Here is a 27777-nt window from a genome sequence, read left to right as displayed (position 1 = left end):
GGGCCGAGGGAGCGGGCGCTGAAAGGAGATGCGGGTCTGGGACGCAGAAGCGCTTTATTGATCCCGCCCGGGCCGGGCCGCCGAGCTGGGTGGCACAGTGGTCTCTGCGCAGCGTCTGCACCCCGGATGGCCGGGCCCGGGGCGTGCGGCTCCCGGGCCTGGGTCGGGTCAGTGCGGGCCTAGGTCAGGGAAAGGAAGATCGTGGAGCCCCGAGCCGGGACCCAGGCTCCGTCCCCGGCCGCCGGCGCCCCTCCTCTCCTGCGCACCCAATCCTGCCTCCCAAGGCCCCCCGAGAACGGCAGGCGCGAAAGAAAATGCACCTGCGCGCACGCGCCGGGGGCGCCCCTCTCCGCCTCGGGGCATTTAAAAGGACCGCGGGCGCCCAGCGGCCGCTGGAGCCGCGGGGAGGACCCCCACCGGGGGCGGGGACAGGAGCGTGCGGGCCGGGCCCGCCCCAGGCCCCGCGGGCCGCGCTCACCCTCGGGCGCGTCGGGCCGCTCCTCCTCCGGCGCAGCGCCGCCCTCCTCGCCGTCCGGCGCCGCCTCCTCCTCCTCCTCCTCGCCGGCAGCGCCTGGGCCGAAGGGCGCGGGGTGAGGCGGGGTCCCGCTCCCGCGGCCGCCGCGCCCCCGCGCCGCCCCCTCACCTGGCTGGAAGTCGATGGTCCGCAGCATGTCGGCCACGTGCTCCACGCTCACGGTGAACTGCTCCATGCTCTCGTAGCCCGGCTCGGGCCGGCCGGCCAGCGCCACCTTGGACATGGCCCCGACCCTGCGGCGGCCACGGCGGCTTAGCGGGAAACGGCCGGGCACCCTCAGCCCCTCCCCGGGCCGCGGGTCCGCGCCGTCCCTTCCCTGCCCGCTGCACCTACTCACTTATTGATCAGCTCCTTGGCCTGCTGCAGGGGAGAAGACGAGGGGGAGGGTCAGCCGGGTCCCGTTTCTGAGTCCCACCGCAGCCCACACGACCTCCAAAGAGGGTGGGGGGGGCAAGGAGGGGCGAGACCCCGGACTGGAACCCAGGCCCCCAGGCGCCCCGGCCCCCGCGCGGCGCCCTCCCCCGGGGCCCACCTGGAGGTAGAGCGCCATCTGCGGCTCCTCCATGGACTGGATGGCCGACTCCACCAGCTTGGACGAGGTCTCCAGGTGGTCTCCGTACTGGCGGATGAGGCCGCGGACGCGCTGCAGCTTCTCCTCCTGCTCCCGGGCCAGCGCTTGCAGCAGCTCGCCCTTGCGCTCCTCCAGCACCGCGCACAGAGTCTCAAACTTCTGGTTGAGCAACTGCTTCTGCCTGCGGCTGTTGTCCTGTAGGATGGGAGCGGGGAGGAGGGAAGGCGGGCCTGAGACTCCCCAGCGGGGAGAGCACCCCCATCCCGTCCCCCACCTAAGGGACGTCGCAGAGAGCCAAGAAGGAAAGTGAGCCGTCCCCGGACAAGTTAGTGGCAGCGCCAAACTCCCAGCCAAGGGCTGCCGAGCCCCAGGTGGTCTCAGCAATACTGTTAACAGCAACAACACAATTTTTAAAAGTAGCTCCTCTGAGTGCCGTCTATATCCCAGGCCCTGGATTTTACTGGTATTATCTCACTTCTCCAAAAGAGCCAGTGAGGTGTCCACTAGATCATTATCATGATCAGTAAAATTTTATGGAGCCAAAGCAAAAACTAAAGCACAGGGAAGTTAAGTGACTGGACCAAAGTCCCAGAGCTAGTAGGCGGCAGAGCTGAGAGCCCAGCAGCTTGGCTAAGCACATCCCCGGCGCCCAGAAACTTTCCAGCCAGGGGGCACCAGGGAAAGGCAGAGGGGCCGCTTCCTGGGAGGCCGTGGGCCCCCCTGCCCCGGGCTCACCTCGATGGTCTGGCACACCTCCTCCATTTGCGTGATCACCGCTTGCACTCGGTCGTTGCCTGCCACCAGCATCGCGATGCCATCGCTGAGCTCACTCTGCCACGCACAGAGGCAGCCTTGAGGGCTGGAGGGCCTGGCCTCAAGCTGCATCCCTCCCACCCCAGCCAGCCCCCCCCCCAAAGGAGGACTCTCCCCCCACCCCCCACCATCAGGGCCTCTTCCGGGCACTATTAGAGATGTCTGGGGTTCTTGGGATTGTCTCAGAAGTAAGGAAGCACATCCTGTGGATTCCGGAAGGAGGTGGAGGAAGGCGCAGGCATTGCCCACACCGCCATGACAGAGGCCGGCGCTGCGCTGATTTATGTCTTCCACCAGTTCTGAAAAATCCCTACCCGTTATCTCTTTGGCTACTGCTGCCTCTTCTCATTCTCTTTGTTTCCTCATTCTGGGATTCTGATTAGCGATATGTTAGATCTTCTCTTTTATCTCTCAGTACTGCACTCTGGCTAGTTTCTTCAGTCCTCTTCTTCACTAACTCTCTCTTCGAAGGAATCTGTCATTTTACTCATCTTCAGAATGTTCTATTTTAACTGTTTTCATTTCTAACAACTCCATTTGTTCAACTGCATAGTTACTATTTTTTTAAGATTTATTTTATTTATCTGCTCCCCCCAACCCCACTTCGTTGTTTGTGCTTGTTGTCTGCTCTCTGTGTCCATTTGCTGTGTTCTCGTCTTCTCTTTGAGAGGGACCGGGAACCAAGCGTGGGACCTCCCATGTGGGAGAGAGGCACTCAATAGCGTGAGTCACCACAGCTCCCTGTTTTGTTGTGTCTCTCATTGTCTTTCCTCTTCGTGTCTCCTTGTTGCACCATCTTGTTGCATCAGCTCTCGGTGCCTGCCCATTATGCCAGCTCGCTGTCTTGCTCCAGGAGCCAAACCAGGACCTCCCATGTGGTAGGCAGGAGCTCAATCACTCGAGCCACATCCACTTCGCTGCATGGTTATTTTTTATAATCAATTGTTACATCTTAAAACTTTTTATACATAGTGACTTTCTATTCTTTAATAATTCTAATATCTCAGTTGCTCACAGGTCTAAACCTGTTATTTTTGTTGCTGCTGTCCTCACTCACGTGGTACATTTCTTTGTGTATCTTCACTTGCGAGCTAATATTTCGTTGATCTCACTCTAAGGAATACCCTGGGAAGTAAACTGAGGATGTAAATGCATCGGTCAAAATGCGAAGTCTGCCCATCTTAGCTGACTCCTCTAGCTTCTGGGTGCTACTGGCCATGCTAGTTCCTAGGATTCCAGTTCTAGTCGGGGAGTGCGGGGAGTCCCCGATGTGGGCCCCCTGCCTTGGAGGGGTTCGAGGCCCAGCAACAGTGCCAGCATGTGCCTGCTGGGAAACCCTTCCTTGCCTCTGCTTCCCTCTCAGGGTTCTGTTTGCAGCTCACCCTCTCTACCCACAACTCCTCCCCCAAATTTGGAGGCTTCCTTTACTTCCTATGTGCTTTCCAAAATAATTTTTTTAAATTGCATTTTATGCAGCATCTAGTGCAATAACGTGAGGGCCGTGAGAGTCCCCGGCGTGCCACAGAGAACCTTCTAAGTGCTCTCATCAGTTGTCAAATGGTGCCCTCACAAAGACTCTCAAAAGTGGGGTTTTTCATCCTCATTTTACAAATGCTGGACACAAGGGTCAAGAGGTCAAATAAGTTTGGAGAGAGCTGGGACTTGAGCCTTGATCTCCCTGACTTCAAAACCAAGTGAAAAACACAAACACAAACACCAGGTGGGCTAAGAGGCTGAAGTTGGAGACCCTGTCCTCGGCCCCACTCCCCAGAGGCCCGGCCACTCCCCTGCTCGGTACCTTCTGGCGTTTGTAGATGGTGGGCAGGGGGGCCACCTCGCAGTCCTTGTGGGCCCCAAAGACCTTGCAGAGAGAGCAGGTGGGGACCTCGCAGCTCAGGCAGTAGATGTTGATCTTCTCTTCCTCGTGCTCCTCGCACATGAGGTGCTGCTCGGCCTTGGAGTGCAGGGGGCTGGAGGGGAGGGGCCCGGTGGTCAGGGGCCAGGCTCCACGGACGCCTTCTCCAGCCCCTGCCACCCCCCACCACCTTCCCTGCCCCTGCGTGGGCAGGTGGGTGCCTTCCAGCGTGCTGTTAGTGTGGGCGATAGACAGAGCTCAGGGGCAGAAGAGGCTGGGATCTAGGGACAGCCTCTTGTGCTCTAACCCAGGGCCAGGGAAGTTTCACAGGACGGGACGTCACAGCAGGTTGGCCAGGTGCCTTCAACCTGAAGGACCCGCTGGCCTCGAAAAGGAGAGAAAATCGCTCACATCTCAGGGGAGACCTTCTGCCACACCTGCCGAGTGCCCCCTGGGTAGATAAGCCATCAGATTCTGGGTGACAATAGTCTGAGCCGACATAACCGAACTGGGGTACCTGGGGCAAGTTTCCCCTGCCACTCCCCACCCCCATCTGGCTCCGGTTCTCTCATCTCTCAACTGGAGAGGCCAGTGGCTTCTTTCAGTTCTCCCTTTCCGGCCCTGATGGGTTCCCTGGCTGTGTCACCTGTAGAGAGGCAAGAGCCCCTGCCAGCTCACCGGGACGACTCCTGCTTGTAAATGTCGATAATGTTCTCCACCAGCAGGTTTCGCTGCAGCCCGTAGACGCCGTGTCGGTCCAGGACCACCTCGTGCCTGCAGGAAGGGCAGCGGAAACGGCCTCCCGAAGACACCGTGGTGGAGCCCCGAGATTGCCACAGAGGGTTCGAGGCCTGTGGGGTCAGGTGGTGTGAGAGAACAGGCAACTGTGAGGCACCGGGGCACGGGGAGAGGCTGGAGGAAAGGTCCCGGGGACCCTGGAGGAGGAGAGTGACGGGGGGTGGGGGGCGGCAGCTCGTTTTTATGGCTGGGCCTTCCTCTGGGGGCCGCTCAGGATGGGTGGCCATCAAGACTGTGTTTCCGGCCTTGGCCTCATCACTCAGCCCTGGCTCCTGGCGTGTCCCTCCATCCAGAACCTAGCTTTGGCCAAGGCCTGTGTGGTATGTACCCCGAAAAAACACGTTCTTAGTCTTAATCCATTCTGGGGTGGAGGGAGGGGGGCCACTGTAAAGAAGACCTTTTGAAGATGCTCTTTTTAGTTAAGGTGCTGCTGGAGAAAAATGGTGCTCACTGGGACACGGAGACTGATGTGACCACAGACAGAGACTGTATTGAGAAGCTCTCCCAACAGAGGGGGTCTGAAGAACAGACTTCAGCCCCCCCACCAGCATGGTGGGGGTCTGAAGAGAGACTTCAGCCCCCTTGTGGAAGGTGCAGATGTGAATTTATAGTGCATCAATAGGCTGGAAATGTTAGTTCAGGGGGAGAGGGTTAGGGCCCCAAGTACAGCCTTGGGTCAATAAAGGGCTGGAAAAGTGAATTCTTCTTGTGTGTGGCTTGGGGGTGGTGGGCTAGGAGGTGGGGTTTTCTTGGAATGCAGGAGGGTTTGATGGCCCGGAAGGGATGAGGGTCCTTATCGGCTCCATTCCCACTGTGATACGGCTCATTCTTGGGCGGAGATCACTGTCTTCCACACGTGGGCAGCTTGCTCAGCCGATCAGAATGGAGCCACAGCCTTAGGACCTGGTAATCATTGCAAACCTCTAACAGGTGAGCTCTAGCTGAATGAGGCTGGGCCTTAATCTTATTCCTGGAATCGTTATGAAGAGCAAGCCACAGGGAGGAGTAGACATGGAAGTCACCGGAACCCAGAAGAGAAAGGAGAGGACATCTCCAAGTGGTGGGAAACCAAGGACCTGGAGGACAGCGGGCCAGCCAGGATGCTGCCACCCCGGGAGGAAGTAAGCCTTCTGCCTCTGAAACTGTGAGCTGGTACATTCCTGGTGTTTACGTCAGCCCAGTGTGTGGTATTTGTCACAGCGGCTGGGAAATTAAGACAGAGGAGTCGGGAAGGGATCTTGCCAAAGGGTCCAGCTCGGAGCTGGAGGGGGAAACCAGCCTAACAGGAATGCTAAGGTAGGAAATGGACTCTGGGTGGGTCGGATCTGGAGGGGTTCTCCTCAGAACTGGGCAGGGCCATGAGCAGAGGCAAGGGCAGAGCCACCTGGGTCAATCTTGGAAATCACTCTGGGGACTGGGAGCTCAGGAGCCCTGGGTTCTTATGCTGACCCGGACACTGTATTACTATGTGACCTTGAGCAAGCGATTCAACCTCTGCAAAATTAAGTCCTGGAATGGAGCATTCATTCCACAACAAATATTGATTGAGTAGGCCAGGTAATTGCCAGGTCCCAGGGGGTAAAGATAGGAACAAAATGCATTAGCTCTGCCTGAAGGATGAGCAAACAGGCAACTGCCTGCAGCAGGATGGGCCATGAAGAGGGTAAACTCCGAAGGAGGATGTACTAGAGGCTCATCACTTCCTCCCACTTGTACCCCCTTCTTAGAGAACTTGCCCCATCCTATCCTAAAAGGGAGCACCCTGCCTACCTACTCCTGGCCACAGATGATGGGCTCAGAGTTGAGTAGATGGTCCCCTGAGGCCAGCAGGACCAGATTTTCTCTCCCAGGAATTTGCATTTGTGACACAGAGGCTGAGGTGGTTTGACCATGTGCGGTTCTGGAACCCAAGCAGCTTATTGGGTTGGGCTAAGAGCTGGCATTGTGGCCACCCCATATCTGTGCGAGTGGCAGGAGAAGTGGGGGTGTAGGGGTGGACCAGAAGCTATGAGCCTTACAGAGAAGGCTGGTCTGCAGAGAAAAGAGCCAACATGTAGAGAAAAGCCAAGATGAAAAACTGGCAGAGGCTGCTTGTTGGTCCCTGATCTCCTCCCAACTCTTCTCTACTTCAGTGATAGAGTTCCTGAGTTTTAGCAAAACACAAGACTATCTGGACTAAAGACCACGTGTCCAAGCCTCCCTGCCACAGGGCGTGGCCATGTGACTATGTTCCGGCCAATGGGATGTAGACAGAAGGGTTTTCTGCCATTTTTGTGCAAGTCTCTTTAATGGAAGTGGGTGTGCCCTCCGTCTCCCCTTTTCTCCTTCCTGCTGGCTGGAATGAAGGTGGGATGGCTGGAGCTGAAGGTGGGTGAGAGTCGTGGAGATCTCTTAGCAGGAAGCCACTGCAGTAATCAAAGAGGAGCTGAGGCAATGGGAAAAACTCTTGAGGCTAGCAGTCAAGAGATGAAGCTTTCGGTGACTGTGTCTTTAAAGGAGGCGCTTGGTGACTCATATCTACAGCAAGGTTCTCATTGAGAAAGGTAAATGGGAGAATGTTGGGACACCCCTTTGAAAACTCTGAAGCACTGTACAAATATGAGGGCTTTGACAATCTCTGCCTAGGACCCTGCCATGGGGTAGGGTGGCAGAAATGTCGAGAATCACCAAAGGGAAGGCAGAAGGAGTGAGCTGGAGTGCGGTGGGGGGTGGGACTGTAAGTGGGAGGGTGGGAAGAAGTCTTGCTGGAGGCCAGAACAGTTTGGTCAAAATTGTAACAGATCTCACATAAGGAAACCATCTCCCAGCAACTTGAGGAGTCCTATAGATCTTTCCTGAAAAGAATGTGAACATTTAAAAATCCACAACGCACTTGTAGTATAGTAATACTAATACCTGTGTCATTCTTACAGAGCTTTAATTTTCATGCACTCTATTTGATGTAACCAACCCACCCCATGAACTCCACACAATCATCTTTGAAAAGAATCATGAATCATTTTTGTTTTAGAGAATTAAGGTTTTTTTTTAAAAAAAAGGTACTCTAAAAAAGGAAGTCACATCTATGAATAAAATTTCTTTGTGTTACTTCTTGCAAACCATCAGTCAATGAATTTTGCACTATAAACACTTTTGCTTCTTTGAAAGTAATCTGCACACTTAACGTTATTTATCTTCTTAGGGCAACTTTCCTTTCTCCACAAAAACCTGATTGGGGGAAGAAGCGGATTTGGCTCAACTGATAGAGCGTCCACCTACCACATGGGAGGTCCAGGGTTCAAACCCAGGGCCTCCTGGCCCATGTGGTAAGCTGGCCCACTCGCAGTGCTCACATGTACAAGGAGGGCTGTGCGATGCAGGGGTGTCCTCCATGTAGGGGAGCCCCACATGCAAGGAATGCACCCTGCTAAGGGAGCCACCCCATGTGAAAAAAGTGCAGCCTGCCCAGGGGTGGCGCCACACACACGGAGAGCTGACACAGCAAGATGACGCAACAAAAAGAGACACAGATTCCCAGTGCCACTGACAAGACTGCGAGCAGACACAGAAGAACATGCAGCGAATGGACACAGAGAGCAGACAACGGGGTGGGGGTGGGGGGAGAGGAGAGAAATAAATAAAAAATAAATCTTTAAAAACACCAAAACCTGATTAGGGACATTGTACCATTTATTTTTGCTTCCTTCCTGTTTGTTGAATTTAAAATGGGCACAGGTGAGAATGTGAAGTGAAGTACATAAAATGGCAAGACCCTGATAATTCAATAAAGCATATCCTCCAAATAAAAGAAAGGCAGAACTTGAAGTGTCCCAACATGTAGGTGACTGGCGAAGTGTTCCCAATGATCCACTAAATTGACTAATTCACCAGGAAAGCTGTTATCCCAGGCAGCAGCACCATAAGCAAAGCAGAAACTGACCAGGGGCCAAATATTCCCCCTTCTCCAAACAGGGGCTTGAAGAAGGACACAGCGACTGGTAGTGTGGCCGGTGACCTCATGCCTGGCAGCAGCTGCATGGAGCGTCCTTGCGATTCGTGCCCTTTGGCTTCTACCCACCGTGTGAGCTGTATGCTGGTGAAGGTTTTCTCGTAGCAGAGCATCTGCATAGCTACCACCAGTGGTCCTGGCCTCGGCCAGCTGGTAAGTGCTTGGGTGCTCTTCTGCAGAGAGGCTGGTGCAGCCCACGATGCCACAGTAGCCGATGGCCAGGGAGAGGAGCTTGGAGGGCAGCAGACTTTGGGGAGCAAAAGCCATCCAGCTTCGGGCAGATGCACAAGCCCAGCCAGTGACCACAAATGCACCAGGGTCGGGCTCTGGCTGGGGAAGCCGTGGTGGACAGAGCCATTTGTTGAGAAGCACAGTGCAAGCAGACACCAGCAAGTTTTGAGCAGGAGCCTGGCTGCGATGGGCCCATTGCTCAGTGCTTGATCCATCAACAGTGTCAGGACCCTAGCCCCCTGCCCAATGGCAACCCCCGAGATGCCAGGGCTCTCCAGCCTCTGAAAGGGGCACCTGGTTTGGCTCCTGCTGCCCCTCCCCTCATCTGCCGCCCTCTTCGTAGCTGCCAGCCTCATGATCCCATCAGAGTCCCAGGGGAGCAGCCACGCAGCAGTGCACACATGCTCCACTGCCCCCGGGAGCCGTGGGGACCTGTAATAAATTTTAAGATCGGAAAGCGTGAGTCCTCCCACTTCTTTCTTCTTTTTCATGGTTTTGGATATTTGGGATCCCTTACCCTTCCACATAAATTTGATGAGAGGCTTTTCCATTTCTGCAAAGAAGGCTGTTGGAATTTTGATTGAGATTGCCTTGAATCTGTAAATTACTTTTTGGGTAGAGTTGACCTCTTAAAATATTTATTCTTCCAATCCATGAATACAAAATGTCCTTCCATTTATTTTGGTCTTCTTTACCTTCTTTTAGCAATGCTTTGTAATTTTCTGTTATAGGTCCTTTACATCCTTGGCTAGATTTCCCCCCTAGATTGTTGATCCTTTCAGTTCCTATAGTAAATGAGATTTTTTTCCTTGATTTCCTTTTCAGATTGTTTCTTATTAGTGTATAGAAATGCCACTGATTTTTGTGTGTTGATCTTTTACCCAGCCACTTTGGTGAATTCATTAATTAGCTCTAGGGCAGGGGTTCTTAACCAAGGGTCCATGGAAAGATTTCCATTCAATGGAATACTCTTCATCTATTGAAAGGAATGGGGTAGATATGCATGCACCATCATGGAAAAATATCAAATCTTTAAGTAGAAAAAGTAAGTTAGAACATACTCTATATAAACTCCTTTTTCTGGGTAATATATGTGTGTTACTATATGTTTAAGAAAAAGGCAGAATATACAACAATCTGTCGATAGTATTTGTCTCAGGGAGTTGGATTATGGGGGATTTATACATATGTATATCTACGTTTGAGTTTAATATAATACACCTGTATTCTTTTTGTACTCAGACAACAAAAATTGCTTCTTCAGATTGAAAAGCCTGGGTATTTAAAAGTAGAGGAGGGAAGTGGCTGTGGCTCAACTGATGGAGCATCCTCCTACCATATAAGAGGTCCAGGAATCAAACCCAGGGCCTCCTGACCCATGTGATGAGCTGGCCCACACACAGAGCAGCCACATGCAAGGAGTGCCGTGCCACGCAGGGCTGTCCCCCTACGGAGAGGTGCTCCACGCGCGAGGAGTGTGCCCCGCAAGGAGAGCCGCCCCATGCGAAAAGTGCAGCCTGCCTAGGAGTGGCGCCGCACGCATGGAGAGCTGCCGCAGCAAGATGATGCAACAGAAAGAGAGACACAGATTACCAGTGCCACTGACAAGAATACAAGTAGACACAGAAGAACACACAGCAGAGGGACACAGAGAGCAGACAACGGGGGGTGGGAGGGGGAGAATAAATCTTTAAAAATAAATAAATAAAAGTAGAGGAGTGGTTAAATTAAGTATGGTATAATACAGTAGAATGTAAAGCTGCAGCCATTTTTAATGAAGAGCACTTAATAACATGGGAAGATACTTACATTATACTTTTAGATGGAAAAAGCAGGATATAAATTCTATGTAGACACTAAGATTCCAACTTTGTAATGGGTGAGGGCATTTATGGGAGATTTAAAATTTTTCTTTTTGTATTCATCTACATTTCACAAATTTTTCTATATAGACCATGAGTTACTTTGCAATGCATAAAAATCAATGTATTTTCAATAGTTGTTAAATTGAGTGAAAAAATGATGGATACTTATTAATTCCTTCTTTTAAAAAATAATTTCCAAATTTTCTAAAAGGACTTCTGGGTTTGGAAAAAAAGTCAACTTTGCCTTTTAAAAATGCAACGCTCAGTCCTGACAGGAATGAAAAAGGGGCGCTAGAGTGTCGTGGAAAGTAACAGCCCACAAGGAGCACTGTGCTAGTACAAGGAGGGCGCGCTGTGGAGCTGCCGGTTCGCGGTGGACCTTGGAGTAGGGTAGACAGCGGGAGGTGAGGGCGGGCGGGGAGTTTCAGGGGACGAGCGAGACTTTGGGAGGCTGTCGAACACCAGGGGAGTAGAAGGAGCAAGCGCAGCAGGGGGCTCGTCTCATGGGGGGCTTTCAACCCAGGGGAAGGGTCTGAACTCAGTTTCCACAGTGTGAGGTAAAAGAAAAGTGAACGTGAAATTAAGGGCGCTAGTCGGGGTGGCCAGGAGGGGAGACAGAGGCTGTGGGCAGAGACCAGCTGGGCACGCAGCTGCGGGGCCGGGACCTGGGCAGCCCAGGGGGGGCCAGAGGTGCGGCCAGCAAGCTGGAACCTCCCCCGGTGCGGGTGCGGAGTGGTGGGGTGGCGGGGTGGCGGGGTGCGGGGTGGCGGGGTGGTGGGGAGAGGAGGGGCCCAGAGACCATTCTTGGCGTTTCAAGACTCGGGGTTTGGCAAGATACTGGTGCCTCTAAGGCAGGACTTATCCTGGGGACCATGGACCTCAAGAGATCCGTGAAGAGAATTCAAGGGGTCTGTGAACCTGGGTGGGAAAAAAATTACATCTTTATTTTCACTAACTTCTGGCAGAAACGGAGCCTTTTCCTCCATTACGAATGTGGGCAACAAAAGACAGTAGTTTTAAGCAGAACCTGTGGTTATCACTAATGGAAATCCCAGGTATTTTCCTATCACTTTGCAGTTGTTGCTGACATCTCAAAAAATTCATTGATGTGCAATCACTACTTCTAAATTATAATAGTTATTGGATTCACTACAAGATCTCATTATTTAATGTGTTAATTGAGAAGCACATATTACTCTATCAAACATGTCTTAGATATTTCAGTAACTATATTCCAGTGTTTCTCAATCTTTTTCATTATTGCCCCCTCTAAGAGTCTTTTTTAGACATTTTCCCTAGTTGCATACCCTCATTACAATTTATGCCTTCATAACACTCCTGCTAGATGTTAATAATAGGGTGGAATATGGGACCTCTATTTTACGCATGATTTTTCTATAAACCTACAACTTCTCCAATTTAAAAAAATGCTACAGGTATACTGTTTATCTGTTTGTATGCTATATGCATATCTGTCCTTTATACCTAGAAAGAGTAAGATTATTTTTTGCCCCTCTCCCAGAACCAGTTTTTGGCCCTCTTGGAAGCAGTATCACTCATGTTGAGAACTTAACTGTATTCTAGTGCAATTGGCTTCCTTTATAAGCATATGTATTCTATTTCAAACATTTAAAACACTGTTCCTAGAAAAAGTCCATAGGTTTCACAAACTGGCAAAGGGGAGCATGACATAAAAAAGAGATTAACTCCCTGCCTTTGATAGTCTCATCACAAACAGCAATTTTATCCTCGAAGGTATAGCGGGCAACCTCCTCACACCTCTCCAGATCCCATAATCTCTACGCTGGGCTTTTTAGAGCTCTCATCTGGCTTTTAATTGGCAAAATCATACCTTCTGCTCTGTTTATCTTTCTATTTCAAGACAAAGGAGACAGCCTATTGCTCTATTGTACACACAAATGTCTCTGTTCTTTCCTTAAATCTTATATTGACACAAGGGAGCCAGCCCCCAAAAGAAAAACCAATATGCGCCGATGATGTGATGTGTAGGGGAAATTCCATCACCCTAGGAACAGAATACCTGGGTTTATTATGTTTCTACTCTGCTCCTTTGTGTGATGGCTGTTTTCTGTGTTCTCTGTAAAGCGGAGATAACATCCATTCCAGCGAACTCAAATGGAATGGGGTATGTGATGGCGCTCTATAAATGATAAGGCACTGGACACATGCCCAGGGTTGTTAACAATTCCAATCTCGTCCTTCAAAATAAATGCTCTTTCTTTCACTGTGAAGGATAAAATGGGAAAGAATAAATAAACGGGGCATAAGTCGAGGTCACGCTCGAGGTTTTCGGGTGGCACACACACCGTGAGCCGGCGTCAGGCCTTCTGTTTTCTTTGTAACATTCCAGAGCATCTGTTAGAAATGCCCCAGCCCCGAGATGCTCTGTGCAGGCAGTTATGCTGTCAAAGCCAGAGTTACCTCAGTGCATCGTCCCTCTTCTCTGGCGATCCAGGTTGCTGCTAATTTGGGGTGGCCGGCCCACGATGCGTGGTGGCACGCACATGTCCCCCGAGCCAGGTCCTCAGAAAACGCTGGGGAAACAGACTGCGGAAGTGGTGGGCAGAAGGGCAGAAGTGTGAAGAAATGCTGAAGCGCCTTAGAAGGACCCGGCATTGGTAAGAGCTGAGCTGTGGGTGGGAGAGGCTGTGGAGTGGAGGGGTAGCTAGGGCTGACAGCCGGCACGAGGGTTTGGATCAGCTAAACCCACTGCAGAAGGGTGGATTGGTAAGAGGGCAGTGGGTCATGTGAGACATCTGGCGCGGAATGGGAAGTCCTTAAGCACGGAAACCTACCCTAGCGTTTCTTGAATTTGTCAGGTCAGATGGTGAGAATGACCAGCCATGTTAGAGGTCAGTTTAAAAGACCCCTTCAACTGGCAGAGGTGTGAACAGGCCTGACGAGGTGGGGGCTGCTTCCGACCAGGCGGCACGGGAGCGAGGCAACTGGCACCTGCACCCGGGACGGCTAAGGCTCAGTCCAGGTGTTTGTTTTTCCACCACTAAACCAAGCTTCTTCCCTGAAGATCAAGTAAGATTCCTAATGCTGCCGCAAGGGTAATGCAATCGACAAATTGTCAGTGAACCAATTTCTTAAAAAGGTGACCCGCCCAAGCTTGGGCCCTCAGTAGTAGGTGGAAAAGGCCCTAGAGGCTGCACAGGATTTCCACTGGCAGGCCTGTGTCTGACAACGGGTCCTGACCATTAACAGATTAAAAAAATGGAACTCAGAGTGGAGTGAAGCGGAGGACACATCTTTCCTGGACTGCCCTTTTGCTCATCTTTGTGGGGGGGGGGGGGGGGGGCGGGAGTGCACTGAGAGCTTCCCCTGTCTGTAAGGCCCTCCCGGAATGGACATCCTTGAGAAGAGCTGTTCTGGAGCCGCCTTCTTCCAAGCCTTCTGGTTGTTAAATTACAACAGGTTGCAGCTCATAAACAAGTGCCCACAGTGAGGTGGGGGCAGGTATGAAAATACACTGCAGGCTTGCTTTAAAGTAGCTTGGGAGCGAAGGGAGTTTACAAATACGGAAAGGCATGGGAAGCTGTTTGTGACAAATTCTCACACCAACAGCTTTCTTCTAGTCAAAATTCTTGGTAGCTGCGTGGGTGCAAGTGTGGGGAAAGAGGGAGGGAGGTATCTGAGGGGGGTAATGTGGTGTTTTGATATTTTATTCTGTCCAAAATTCAGAGGAGATGATTACAGCTCTAAAGAAAACTAGTTAAATTATGATGGCAACTATTAGAACTATGAATGTATGGGGACAAGGACTTGAAAGTAATATACGGAGAAAAAGTTGTGCTGGGGGAAGTAGAATTAGGGGTGATTTCCTCCCAATCTTGTAATCCCGTCCAATATTTTCAGTGAAGCATTTTAACTTTTCAAATTTTGCTTCTTGGCTCTCTGGTTCACCTGACATTATAAAAATCACAATTCCCCCAAATTCCTGTGTGCTATCACAGCCGTTTTTCTAACAGAAACCTCTAACTGTTTTGGAGGACTGATTCAGTAGACTGTGGTCCAGCCGTAGCAATGGAATGCTGCAGTCATTAACGAGGAAGACACAGAACTCGTGTGTGGGTATGGAACAACCGCCGAGAGGGACGAAGTGAGCCAAGCCAGGGAGAGGACAAAGAATCTAGCATGTTCCTACTCGGGTTAAAACATACATGTGCTTAAATATGCATGCACGTGTATACAAACATGTCACTAATTACAAAAAAATTCTGGAAGGATAGCTCTATCTGGAGAAGGAAACAGAGTTTAAGGTTAGCCAGAGAGTCACTTGTCATTATTTAAGCTCCTATATTATTTGAAAAAAGAAATATGGGTATACATTGCTATTAAAAATATGATGTCGCAGTGTCACTTTTATAATAAGTCCTGTTAACTTTCTAGGCAAAGCTCTAAGGGTAGTCTTCCCAAGTGGTTTTAAGATAGAGGAACTGAAAGTCCTATTCCTGTCCCCATACTTAGAAAACAGACAATCTGATTATGCCTCAAGTTGTCAAAATGTGGAGGCAATGTGTGAAAAAAACTAAATATGCTCATCTTTTAGAGGGGGCTGCACCGCGCTGTATGTGCAGGAGTACAGCTGAAGAAGTGGGTCAGCCTCCCACCAGCCCTTCCCAATTAAGAAGCAAGGAAATGAGCCGTCCACACCTCCCTCCTCAGGGGCCCAAGGGTGCTCTGCTCTTGTAAAGACGCCCATCGCTCCAGGTCTAAAGGAGCCTTCCAGAGACTCTGGAGTCAGGCTACCTCCCAAATACTCTGCACAGAGTTTGACCCAAACCCAAACCAACCGCAGGGCTCTCTGGGCCAGGACAGTCTTTAGAGTTTCCTAGGAACCCAAAGAGCAGAAGGCAGGGCGCTTAAGACAGCCTCCGGCCTCCATGGACGGGGCCTGTTAACGGGCACCTCTGCCAGTCAGCACTGTGTGCCCTGCACTGTCACCTGCTGACCACTTCTTTTCAGGGCACATTACCTAGCCTTCAAAACCTCTCTCTGTTTTCACATAGTTCAGGTTCTCACGAGAGGATGCTTCAATATATGTTCATGAGAAAAGATGGCAAAGATGCCTAGGAACAGATGGCAAAAGAAAAAAAAAAAGATTTTATAATATGCCCAGAAAAAAAGTGAGTTTGGGGAGTTACTGAGACCAAGGGGAAAAACCAAGATGGTGGACAAGGTGGAGCCTCTCGGCTGTGACTCGATGGCTGGGATGTGCTGGCCTCACAGCACAGGTCCTCAGAGAGACCCAGGAGCCAGACAGTGGCAGGTGTGGCTGTGCGGAGGACTAAGCAATGGAAGCAGGCCTCGAAGGGGGCAGAGACTGCGGTGCTGGCTGCAGGTGAAGAGAGCAGGCAGCAGGAGGGCAAGGGGGGACCATGGGGCACGGCCATGGGCGGCCCCAACTTAGCCAGCCCATTCTTTTCCTCCAAAAGCAGCTGCCCCTTACGAGGGAAACGTTTTCCTGATTAACCTACAAATCACGTGCACTCAGTACATTTCCTCCGCATTGCTGATACAGATGAAGCATCCTTCTCTGCGCCATTTCTCATCGCTAGCTTACCTCCCAAGTAGGCTATTCAGAACATTTGCTTCATTTGCCAGGTCTCTGGGCCTTCTCTCCTCACGCTCCATGATTTTTGTTCAATTTTATATAAATAGCTGACCAGAAACTCCGCCAGGAGCTCAGGGCAAGAAAGCCAGCCCATTTACAACCCATTCTTTTTATTTTTGAAACCAGTGGCCAAAATGGTATCTGTGAATTTGATGAGGTTTGCTCTGCTTCATGACCACAAATAAACCAAAACCTATTGCAATTCTGGAACATAAACTGTCTTCTCTGGAGTCCAATGGCCTCCATACCTCTAGCCAGCAGGCCTCTGTAATTGAACTTGCTGAAGTGGGACATGGACTATGAATGTAAGGGCAGAATTGCCAGGCTCCTGCCCCCTACATCTAACTCTGCCCCAAAGGATGGAGGCCAAGAGCTTTGCTTTAAAGGTAAAGTTTCCCTGTCATCACAGATTTTTTCTTTTTACTGTTTCATTATCTCATGGCTCTTTCCTTCAGATTTTCCATATCCTTCTCAAAATCGGCAGCACAGAACAGGAATGCAGAGCCTGGTGTGGGCCGTTTCCCAGCCTGGTGTGGAGGTCCCACCCTCCCAGGTCCTCGGGGCTCTCCTTTCCTCTCTGACACCAGCATTCCAGCTGCTGTCACAGGCTGCTGACTCACGCTTACTTGGGGATCTGCTAGGACCCCGGCTCTTTCTCTATTCTTCGGCCATGACACCCACCACCCACCTCCCCGAGCCTTCCGCCTCCCCGCCTTCTGGGTACTCGGCTCCAACCCAATGAGAAGCCGCCTACCCGTCCGCATTTCTTCACCTGTCCCCGCCCCCGCCCCCGAGCCCACCTGGAAGACGTCGTTGGCACACTTGCGGCACAGGTTGTGCTGGCAGGGCAGGATCACCACGGGTTTGGAGAACATCTCCAGGCAGATGGGGCAGATGAGCTGCTTCTCCAGGTTGTCCATGCTGTGCGCATCCCCCAGCAGCGGCTTGAAGCCCACTGTGAAGTTCATGCCTCCCCCGGCCCGGCCTGGCCCTGGCCGCTCTCACCGCCCCTGGCCCGCGCTTCCTGGATGCGGCCTGGCCTCCGATGGTCCCTTCTGCTGCTCGCTCTTGCGGTACTCGCCTGTCCCTTCCTCCTGCACCTTGTCCGCCCCCAGCTGCCTGCCTCCCGACACTTCTCTGACCCTCTCCAGTCCCTGCCCTGCACCCCGGCCAGGCACACGTAGCTCTGTCGCCCCCTCGCTCTCTGGACGGCTCTGTCCCTGGAAAATCCTCCTTTTGTTCCCCAAACTACTCTCTCTTGCTCTCTCCGTATGCAGCACTGTTTGTCCCTCGCTCCCCAGGGAGAAGATTAATTTTAGCGTGGGGGTGGGGAGACAAGGGGTATCTGCGTGACATTCCAACTCCCAATTTAGCTCGTGTAAGGAGAGCCACAGCTGTCACTGGGTGAGTGACCCTGACTCACTCAGGAATGGCTGGCTCCTCCGAGCAAGAGCAGGGGTGAGCCTCTGTGCCTTGGGGCTCAGGAGGGCCAGCGGGGGCCCCGCCTTCCAGGACAGTGACGCAGACTCTCGGTCGGCCTGTGTGAGCAGCACCAGGCGCGGCTCAGCCCTGCCAGGCCGCCAGAGTCAGCCGCGCTTCCTCCTCCTCGGGCTCAGCGGGTGACCCTGTCCCGCCTCCTCATCTGTGAAGCAGCCCAGGGCCACCACGGGCTAGCGAGGGCCTCTTGTCCAACACGCTCTGTTCGTGCCCAGCCCTTTCTTCCATGGGCCCAGGAAGAGAAGCCGCCGTGCAGGGCCCGGAAGTCCCTTGTGAGCAGGGCCCTGGGAGAGTGTGGGATTGTGGTCTGGGAACACGGCGCTGGAGCTGCTCCAAGGCCTTTTAAATTTGATAGGAAATTGGGAGAAGCCTAGCTGGGCACAAAGGACCTGAATGCCAGGGACCTATTTTGGGCACCAAGGGAATGAGTCTCAAGGGAAATTTTAGAGCTCTGACAAAGTACATCATGACGAGGCCTTGGGAAGCTTCTGGCACAGCTCCGCAGTTGTCCTGGCCTCCTACCCTGGCCGTGAGCACAGGCCGCTCACCCCTTTCTCCTACAGGTGCTTTTCTCTATCCCAGGCAAAATGTGTTCTTTTTGTGGCCCCAACATATGCGCTGGGATTGGACAAAAGTTCTTTTATTTACTGACATATTTCTTAGCCCTTCTCCCAGTTGTGGAAGAGAAGTCTGAGGAGTCACTGGGCTCTGGCCCTGGGTGGATGGGAAATAAATGGCGTGGAGGGGGTGAGTGGGGGAGGGTCTGTCGGTGTCCATACCTTCCCGCTGCGTGCCTCATGCCTGCTTTAAGAACAAAACATGGCGAGCAGCCTGCACGGGATGTGGTGGAAAGGAGGGAGGCATGCGGGCACTGACCGACGTGTGAGCACCACTGCCCCCAGGGCCCGTGCTAACGGATGCGTGCTGGGGGCTGAGGTCCAGGGAGGGTCTGCAGGTAGGAGGACGACCCTGTGCCTTCCTCTTTCTCCTGAGTTGCCTCAGGGCAGCATGGCCGATGAGGCCAAGGGCGTGGGTACCAGGTGAAGGTGCGGGCACCCCAGAAAGGGGAAGGAGCTTAGGAACGCAGCTACCGCTGGGAGTTTTTGGTACACAGGTTGCAAGAAAGGAGGGTTAGCTGGTGCCGCAGCTCTGGGGACAGGAGCCACCCTGCCGGGCTTCAGGGTCTCACAAATGGCTCAGGGACCCTACAGCTGACGTGGGTTCAGATCCTAAGGAAGGTACAGGGAAAAGAACCCTCAGGACCGACTGTGCTAGCACAGCCGGAGACCTTGTAAGGGAAGGGATGGGAGGGCTGCTCTCTGAGAGATTAAAATTGGGATGGGAGCTAAAGAGAAGAGTCGCTGGGCGACACTGTCTGGCCAGGGTTGGCGGCACCGTCGGGGCAGGCTGGTGTCCTCCTGGGGATGGGTGGCATCAACGCTTCTGAAATTGGGGTCAAATGAGGGTCAGTGTCAAGACAGGGGCTACTTGCTCCTCTCTTCAACACATCCAGTGGACTGGGCGGCAGAAGGCGCCCTGGCTGGGCCAGCACCTAGAGGCAGAAGCAGGTGGCATCCTATTAGCCAGAAGGAATGATTGTCCTGAGTTTACAGCAGGCCCCCCTAGGTAAGGAGAAAAATGCCAGGGGTCAAAACTGCAGGTAGGGGAACGGGTCCAGCTCAGTGGTTGAGCGCCTGCTTCTCATGGGTGAGGCCCCGGGCTCAATCCCTGGTACCTCCAACAAAAAATACTGTAGGGACATAGAATTTCCACTAACGACCCGTCAGGAGTTAGGCTACAGTCCTGTCTCAGCTTTGAATCGTCATGGCCTTTCAGTTTTCGTACCTCCCTATTCTTCATCTTTTAAAAATCATCGTCGTCGTCGTCAAAATCTTCTCTTCTAGAGTGAAATTTGGTTTCTACGATGAAATGTGAAGAACAAATATATGAGCATCCAGTAACAAAACTTATTTTAAGTGATGGGTCCCAAACCCGTCAAGCCCTTACTCGTTATCGTCGCTAGGTGGCACTGTTGTGCGACCCTCGGGCAGCCCTGTTTGAAAGGCTAACTACAGGCGGCAAACACTTTCAGTAAATGCAGTGAATAGGCTATCCTCTCACCTGCCTTCAGCCACTGCCTCTTCGAGGCGTGCTCTCCCACCCCTTTCCTCAGCTTAGCCATCACGAGAGGCCAACACTATTTCAAACGGTCCATTTAGGGCACGAGCCCTCAGAAACAGACTGTCTCTGCTACTCTCGCTTCCCTTGGCCCCAGTACCAGGCCCGATACCATACGTAGGGGTTTCGTGGTGTCACAGGTCTTTCTCCCTCCCGACCATCTCCTTTGTTCCTAACCCAGTCTTACCTCAGCCCCTGCCCGTGGTTCTCACCTGACTTCCCAGGCTGCCTCTGGACGTTCTGTGGACGATTTCTCTTCGCCATCTCCTCAGGCGGCGGCTTCAGCGTCCCACAGCAAAAGCAGCAGCAGCAGCAGAAGCAGCAACAAGTGAGGAGCAAGCACAGGAGTAACAGCGTCTAAGGAAGGAGGGAAGGGGCTCGCCCAGCAGCTCCTTCTGCGTTTCCACTCGAGCTCCCCTCCCTCAGTCTTCCTAGCACCAGAAAATGGGACATTTGTCCTAGGAGAGGAGGGTCCGTGGGCCCCCCCTTCCCTGTGCTTAAGAGACGAGGAAGACATTGTGTACCTTGAACCAACAACTATTCATCATAAAATAGTATCTGACACCATCTTCGCCGTAGTGCTCGTACACATATATTCCCAGTGAACCGTGTCGGTCGTAGATTTTCCGCTTGTTTGGGTCGCTCAGTATAGCATGAGCTGTGTTGATCTCTTTGAATATTTCTGCTGCCTGAGGATCCCCTGGATTCTTGTCCGGATGATACTTCAAAGCCAGTCTCCTACCCAGGCAAATGCCCACAAAGGAGGGTGAGGAGGGGATGGAAAATGACTGGGGAGAAAGATTAGGATGAATTACAGAGAGAGCTCTCCAGACAGTGCAGAAGGAACACGTGAGAGGTGGGACAAAGCATGGAGGAAGCAGCCAGTCTGACCCCCTCCCCATGCCACACTGAGGGGGATGCAGGGCCTGAAAGCAAAGGCTTGGGCATTTAAAACTAGGTGGGAGGGAAGCGGCTGTGGCTCAATCGATTGGGCTCCCGTCTACCATATGGGAGGACGTGGGTTCGCATCCCAGGCCCTCCTTGTGAAGGCAGGCTCGCCCGCACGCTGCGGAGTGCCGCCCAGCCCGCAAGCGCCCGCGGAGTGCTGCCTGGCCCACAAGTGCCACGGAGAGCCGACTCAGCAAGGTGATGCAACAAAAAAAGGGAAACAAGCAAAAACGCAAAAGAACGTGCAGTGAATGGACACAGAGAGCAAACAGCAAGCAAGCCACCGGGGGGGGGGGGGGAGGAATACATAAATTTAAAAAATACAGATTCAGAAGAATGCAAAGCAAATGGACACCATAAGCAGGGAGCAAGCAAAAAAGCTGCAAGGGGGGAGGGATAAAAAAAAAGTAAAAAAAAAAGCAACACAAGTGGGAGAGCAAAGTAGAGAGGAAAAGGTTTAAGGGAGGAAATTGCAGGGTTCCATGAGGGGCTGAGGTCTGAACCTGTAGGACTTTTTGACATCTTCAGGCGAGGCACCCTTCTTAAGCTCCAGCACTGCATAGAGGCTTGTCCCACTTTTGGACAGCCGGCGGGCTGCTTCATCCAAATGAGACATGATCTAGGCCAGAGGAGAAGCCATATTTGTGAGAACTTCCACCCGGGAGGCACACGGGAGTGAACTCTCAGCGAGAGGAGCCTCACTGCCTTCAGGGGCCGGGCAGGTCATACTACCCAGGGGCAGGTAGAAAACAACAGTGGGATCTGGGGCTGATGGGAGAGTGCAGAAAAGGCACTCGCCTTCAACATGTAAAGAAGAAATGTCCTACCCGCACATTTCCCAGAGTCCTCCAGCTACCCCGACCTCCAGACACCCCACCTCCTAGAGGGATGTGAGCAAGGAGAGCTCTAAGTCAGGGGAGGAGGTCGATTTTGCCGGGCTCCTAGGGCTTTCAGGTAACAGCCCTAGACCTGCGCAAGCGCACTGCGGGGCTTGAAAGACCAGGGCGGCCCCTGTCCCCGAACAGCGTGGGTCAAGAATCGAGAAGAGCCACAGTTGGCACCCGAGAAACAACCCAGACCAAACACCGCGCCGCCTCAGACTGCTCAGCTGTCCGAAAGCCAGGCCAGGGGGCAGGGCTTGCAGCTGGACCCGGAGACTTTCTCCCCCACCCTCCCAAGGACACCCCACCTCTGCCCCTCAGACCCCAGGTAGCGGAGGGAACAGGCGGATGGCTCAAGGGCCCAAGAAGGGAGCAGAAAGGGGCTGCTGTCGGGGCGGACCGGCGAGGGAACTGGGCGTCGGACGCCCGCGGTGGGGACTTGGGAAGCCTGAGGGCCCGGAGAGCCAAGGCCACAGGCTCTGGGCTCCGAATTCCCCAGGCCCCCTCCGGCTCTGTAGCCACAGGGCTGCCGACGGCCCTGCCAGCGCGGCCCTTTACCCGGGAGCGCCTCTCCGCGGAGGAGGCCTCGGCCACTCGCTTCCGGCCCGCGTGAGAAACCTCACACGGCCGGGCCCAGCGGCCGACTGCGCGTGCGCGCTGCGTCCCCTGCGCCGCGGGGCGCCATGGCGGCGGCGGAGGCCCCCGGGGGCCGCGCCGGCCCAGGCTCTTGGTTGGTTCGCGGTGGGCCTGAGGGTAGGGAGCTGCCGGCGCCGCCGCCAGGAGCAGCTGAGCCTGGTTCCCAGGGCGGCTTGCTTCTCCCGCGGGAAGGCATCACCCACCCTCATGGCGGACACGGCTCAGGGACTCACTCGAAGGAAGGTCATGCGCTCGCCCAACGTGGCCGGCGAGGGGGCGGTCGCCGCGAGCGCTTCTCAAGAGGTGCGCCAACTTCCCGGTCTTCTTTTTAAGTATTCAGGGGCCTCCACTTTGTCCTATTTTTCCCAACCGCCCGGAAACTCCTCCACGCCCCTCAAGACTCACTTCAAGGCCACTATTTCTGAGAATCCTTCCTTCAGCCCCCAGTTGCTCCCGCCTCTCCCTGTTCCTATTTATCCTGTTGTAGGGTGATTATTAGTTGCCACATTCCTTTAAAATGGTATCTTGAGGCTCTCCAAAATTCACGCCTTTAAAAATTTCGCTTAAATACTATGCCATCATGAGAATGTACGATCACTTAATCGTAGAATCCAGTTTGGATATTTAAGTTGTTTCTAATGATTCGATAGTTGCTACAGCTATAGTTAAATGTACTACTTACAATGAAACTGTTATAGGTAAATCTGCTTATTTCCCCTTAGGATAGATTCCTGGTTGTGGACTCATTGGGTCAAAGTGAAATTTTGAGGTGCTTGCTCTATTTGGTCTGTGGGAGAAGTGTCTGCCCATTTGCAATTTGCCATCTTGTGCTTTTGTTTTTCTTTCAGTGGAGCACTCAATGGCTCCCATAACATATCATTGAAAGAGCTTTATTATTTTTGCATTATTCCTGTTTCCCCTCTTGTGGCTTTTATCACTCTTTTCCCTTGATTACAGTTATCAGTGCACATTTAACTCCCCTTCTAGTTGATTTTTTTTTAAAAGATTTATTTATTTATTTAATTCCCCCTGCCTCCCCTGGTTGTCTGTTCTGTGTCTATTTGCTGCGTCTTGGGTCTTTGTCCGCTTCTGTTGTTGTCAGCGGCACGGGAAGTGTGGGCGGTGCCATTCCTGGGCAGGCTGCACTTTCTTTCGCACTGGGGTACTCTCCTTACAGGGTGCACTCCTTGCGGGTGGGGCTCCCCTACGCAGGGGACACCCCTGCGTGGCAGGGCACTCCTTGCGCGCATCAGCACTGCGCATGGGCCAGCTCCACACCGGTCAAGGAGGCTCGGGGTTTGAACCGCGTACCTCCCATGTGGTAGACAGACGCCCTAACCACTGGGCCAAGTCCGTTTCCCTGATTTTTTTTTTAATCCCTCCCTCCCTGGAGATGGCTCCCTGGTCTGCTTGCTTGTTGTCTGCTCGTTGTTTTTACTCATTGTCTGCTTGTCTTTAGGAGGCACCGGGAACAAAACTCGGGACCTTTCGTGGGAGGTGGGCACCCAACTGCTTGGGCCACATCCACTCCCTGCTCATTTCTTTTTGCTCATTGTCTGCTTGTTGTTTGTTTGTCTTCTTTAGGAGGCACGGGGAACGGAACCTGGGTTCTCCCATGTGGGAGGTGGGCACCCAACTGCCTGAGCCACATCCACTCCCCACCCCTTCTAGGTTTTAAGTCGTAAGTCATTACTGTACCCCAAGAGATGTGAGCCAGCAGGCACAATGACCACTGAATTAATGAATTTATTCCTAGAGGATCTGTGGTCTGTGTGAGGTGTGGGATCAAAAACTTTTGGTTTCCCTCATCCAGTTCATAGATTCTAGGCCAGATGAATTTACATGGGAAGGAGCTGAATCAGAGAATTTGGGGGGTAATTCATACTATGGCATATTTCATGATGAGACTAGCATCATAGAACTAGTAGAACAACCCAGCTCGTTTCTTGGGTAGCACTGGGAAGAAAGAGCAGAAGGCATTGAGAAGTTCATTGAATACTTTTGTACTTCACAGGACTTTGTCAAAAGAGTGAAAAGGCAGCCAACTCATGTAAGAAAATATCTGGAAAGCACATGTCCTATAAGGGCTTAATAACCATGATATATAAAGAGATGCTACAACTCAACAATAAAGAGACAAACTACCAGATTAAAAATGGGCAGAAGACTTGAATAGATATTTGTTCAGAGAAGAAATACAAATGGCAAAGAAACATGAAAAAATGGTCAAAGTCACTAGCAATTAGGGAAATGCAAATCAGAACTACAATGAGATATCATTTCACACCTATCAGAATGGCCACTATTAGAAAGATAGAGAACTGTAAGTGTTGGAGAGGATGTGGAGAGATAGGAACACTTATTCCCTGTTGGTGGGAATGCAGAATGGCACAGCCACTGTGGAGGACTATTTGGCAGTTCCTAAAGATGTTGAATATAGATTTGCCATGTGACCCTGCAATACCACTACTGGGTATATACCCAGAAGAACTGAGAGCAGTGACACAAACAGACGTCTGCACACTGATGCTCATAGTGGTGTTATTCACAATTGCCAAAAGATGGAAACAACCTAGGTGTCCATCAACAGATGAATGGATAAACAAACTAGTGTATTCACATGATGGAATATTATGCAGCTGTAAGAAGAAATGAAGTTGTGAAGCATATGACAACATGGATGAACCTGGAGGACATTATGTTGAGTGAAGCAAGCCAGGCACAAAAGGACAAATACTGTACGATTGTGCTTCTATGAACTTACATATTGTATAATCTCATGGAGTTCATAACTTGAATATGCATTACCAGAAAATAGAACGAGGTTAGAGAATGGAAAGATGAGGGTAAACTTATACAAAATTGGTAAAAAGGGTATGTGTTAATTTTTGGAAGTTAATAGAAAAGGTGAAAGCCCCATTTAATGTTTGTAACCAGCAGGATTAGTATGTGGGTATGATAGTGGATTAAAGGGAAAGTCTGGGAAGTGGATGTGGCTCAGGTGATTGAGCTTCCATCTACACATGGGAGGTCCTGGGTTCAGTTGCCAGTGCCTCCTGGAGAAGATGAGCTGGTGTGACAGGCAGGCATGGCGAGCTGATGCAACAAGCTGATGTAACAAGGAGACAAAGAGGAAAGGCAATGAGAGACACAGCAAAGTAGGGAACTGAGGTGGATCAAGTGATTAGTAGCCTCTCTCCTTTATGGGAAGTCCCGAGTTCAGTTTCCAGTGCCTCCTAAAGAGAAGACAAGCAGTCACAGAGAGCACACAGTGAATGGACACAGAGAGCAAACAGCAAGCACAAACAGCGAGGGGGGAGGAATAAATAAAAATCTTTAGGAAAAAAGGAAAGTCTAAGGTCATGTATATTACTAAAAAGAAAGCTAAAAAATGTAACATGGAATGTATAGCATAGTAAAACTGATGTGAAATATTAATATGGTAAAATTGCATATATAAGACCATTTTTCTTTGAAGCCAAACAAATGTGGGTTAATACAACAAAGTGTTAATATCAGACAAAAAAAACATTACGCTAAGTGAAAGAAACCAGACACAAAATACTACATATTGTATGATTCCATTTATGTAAAATATAAATATAAATAAATTTATAAAGGTGAAATTAGATTAGTGGTTATGTAGGGCTAGGGAAGGCATGCTAAGAGGTGTGGAGTTTTTCTTTCTGGAGTAATGAAATAGTTCTAAAATTTTTTGTGACAATGCACAACATTGTGATTATACTAAAAGCCATTGATCAAACATTTTGGATAGATCATGTAATATGTGAATATATCTCAATGAAATTGCTTAATAAATAAATAAATAATTGAGCAAGAATAGCCACAAATAGCAGCTGTGTACAGCAGGGGAGACATAGTTTGAGAGGTGAAGAATTTTCTTGTGTTTGTTTGACTGGTTTTTTTGTTCATTATTATTATTATTGAAATAATGAAAATGATTGAAGTGATGAATGCACAACTATGTGATTGTACCAGATACCACTGATTGTGCACTTTGGATGAATGCTATACTTTATTAATATGGATCAATAAAATTGGATTTGTTTTTAAAAACAAGTTCGTTGCACTTATAGCACATTCCTTACCTCAACCGGCACAGCCCAGCGTGGTGCTACCTCTCGCTTCAACCTCGTTGGCTCCACTGCTTTCCTGTCGAGTCTACCTCCTCTTTAGTCTGTGAGCGATGAGGGCAGGGACTTCATTTTGTTCACTGCATCTCCATCACCTAGAACCGTTCCAGACTCACAGTAAGTGAATAAATGGTTTGTAGAAGGAGCTGCAGCTGAGAGAGTTCTCCGCTGGTCCAGTGCAGCCTGGAGGTTGTACCACAGCAAGACTTCCTGGGACAGAAGTAGGAGAACTGGGCAGGACTACAGGGCCCATCTTTCCTCGTACATCCTAGAGGAGAAGAGACAAAGGAAGTGAAGGGAAAGATGGCAGAGGGGAGATTACGATGGTGATTCTGTTTGTCTTCAGATGTCCCCAGTCCCATCACAGATCCTGGCATGTGGTAGGTACTCGATAGATGCTGGTTGGTTGAATGAATGAGCAAATGTTTGTGTGGCTTTTTAGAGGTACTTTCACCTAATTATCTCCTTTGATCCTCACAGCAGTCCTGAGAAGTGCTATCATCATATCCCTGCTTTGGAGAAGAAGTGAGCCCTGAGAAAAAGGGCAAATTAGGTTCCAAGAAGAGTTAATATCTTTCACATCTTGCCAGAGGCTCCCATATGTTGGTACTTCTTACAATTGTCCTCTGACTTTCTAATTAATCACAGCTTGTGACTCTTCAAATAGCCGTTATCTTTAGGCCTGGCATGCAGAGATGGCTCTCCACTTTGCCTTCACCTAGATGCCAGACACTCTTTCACTCTCTTTTCTCTTCAGAGGGTCTTTGACATTCAACATGGTGCCAGGAAGATGGCACAAGTCAGAAAGCTGACATCTTAGTTCTGACTTTTGCTCTAACAAGCTGTGTCAGTTGGACAAGTCACTTAACCTCTGAGTCTCTTTTTTTCCTCTTCTGTAAAAATCCATGCCATTTCACAAGGCTAATGTGAATGCTAAATTAAATTTGGTTGTAAAAATAATGGAAAAGACAAAAAATAACTACATTAAAGAATGATTACACACTTAAACCTTTTTCGAGTTATTTGCCCTCCTGCCATGCCTTGAGTCGGTGATCTTATAACTTCCTCTCCACCCCCACCCCTAGCCATTTGGTCTTTCCTGGAGACAACCAAAATCATCCCTTATTTACCCACAAACAACTAAAGTTTTAGTCATATAGCTGGAATACACACACACAGACGGCAG

General features: G+C 51.1%; 2 protein-coding genes and 1 pseudogene across 2 annotated transcripts; all 3 read right to left on the bottom strand.

The window, feature by feature from the left end:
* Positions 1-37: 37 nt before the first annotated feature.
* Positions 38-17722, bottom strand: TRIM54 (tripartite motif containing 54). The gene is made up of 9 exons (XM_004451448.5): positions 17098-17722; positions 4453-4625; positions 3718-3889; positions 1842-1937; positions 1068-1301; positions 873-895; positions 644-768; positions 479-571; positions 38-179 (listed from the first exon to the last, which is right to left on the bottom strand). The coding sequence occupies exons 1-9, from the start codon at positions 17263-17265 to the stop codon at positions 169-171; spliced, it is 1095 nt and encodes a 364-aa protein (XP_004451505.2). The 5' UTR covers positions 17266-17722; the 3' UTR covers positions 38-168.
* Positions 7712-17061, bottom strand: LOC131275958 (solute carrier family 35 member E3-like; annotated as a pseudogene).
* A 768-nt stretch (positions 17723-18490) lies between the features above and the next one.
* DNAJC5G (DnaJ heat shock protein family (Hsp40) member C5 gamma) lies at positions 18491-21536 on the bottom strand. Its single transcript, XM_058287761.1, has 5 exons — positions 21424-21536; positions 20497-20710; positions 20185-20329; positions 19640-19713; positions 18491-19346 (listed from the first exon to the last, which is right to left on the bottom strand). Exons 1-4 carry the CDS (start codon positions 21534-21536, stop codon positions 19658-19660), a joined length of 528 nt encoding a protein of 175 aa, XP_058143744.1. The 3' UTR covers positions 18491-19346; positions 19640-19657.
* Positions 21537-27777: the final 6241 nt, after the last annotated feature.

Source organism: Dasypus novemcinctus, chromosome 25 (assembly GCF_030445035.2).
Source record: "Dasypus novemcinctus isolate mDasNov1 chromosome 25, mDasNov1.1.hap2, whole genome shotgun sequence".
NCBI lineage: Eukaryota > Metazoa > Chordata > Mammalia > Cingulata > Dasypodidae > Dasypus > Dasypus novemcinctus.
This window is presented reverse-complemented; position numbering and strand designations above follow the sequence as displayed.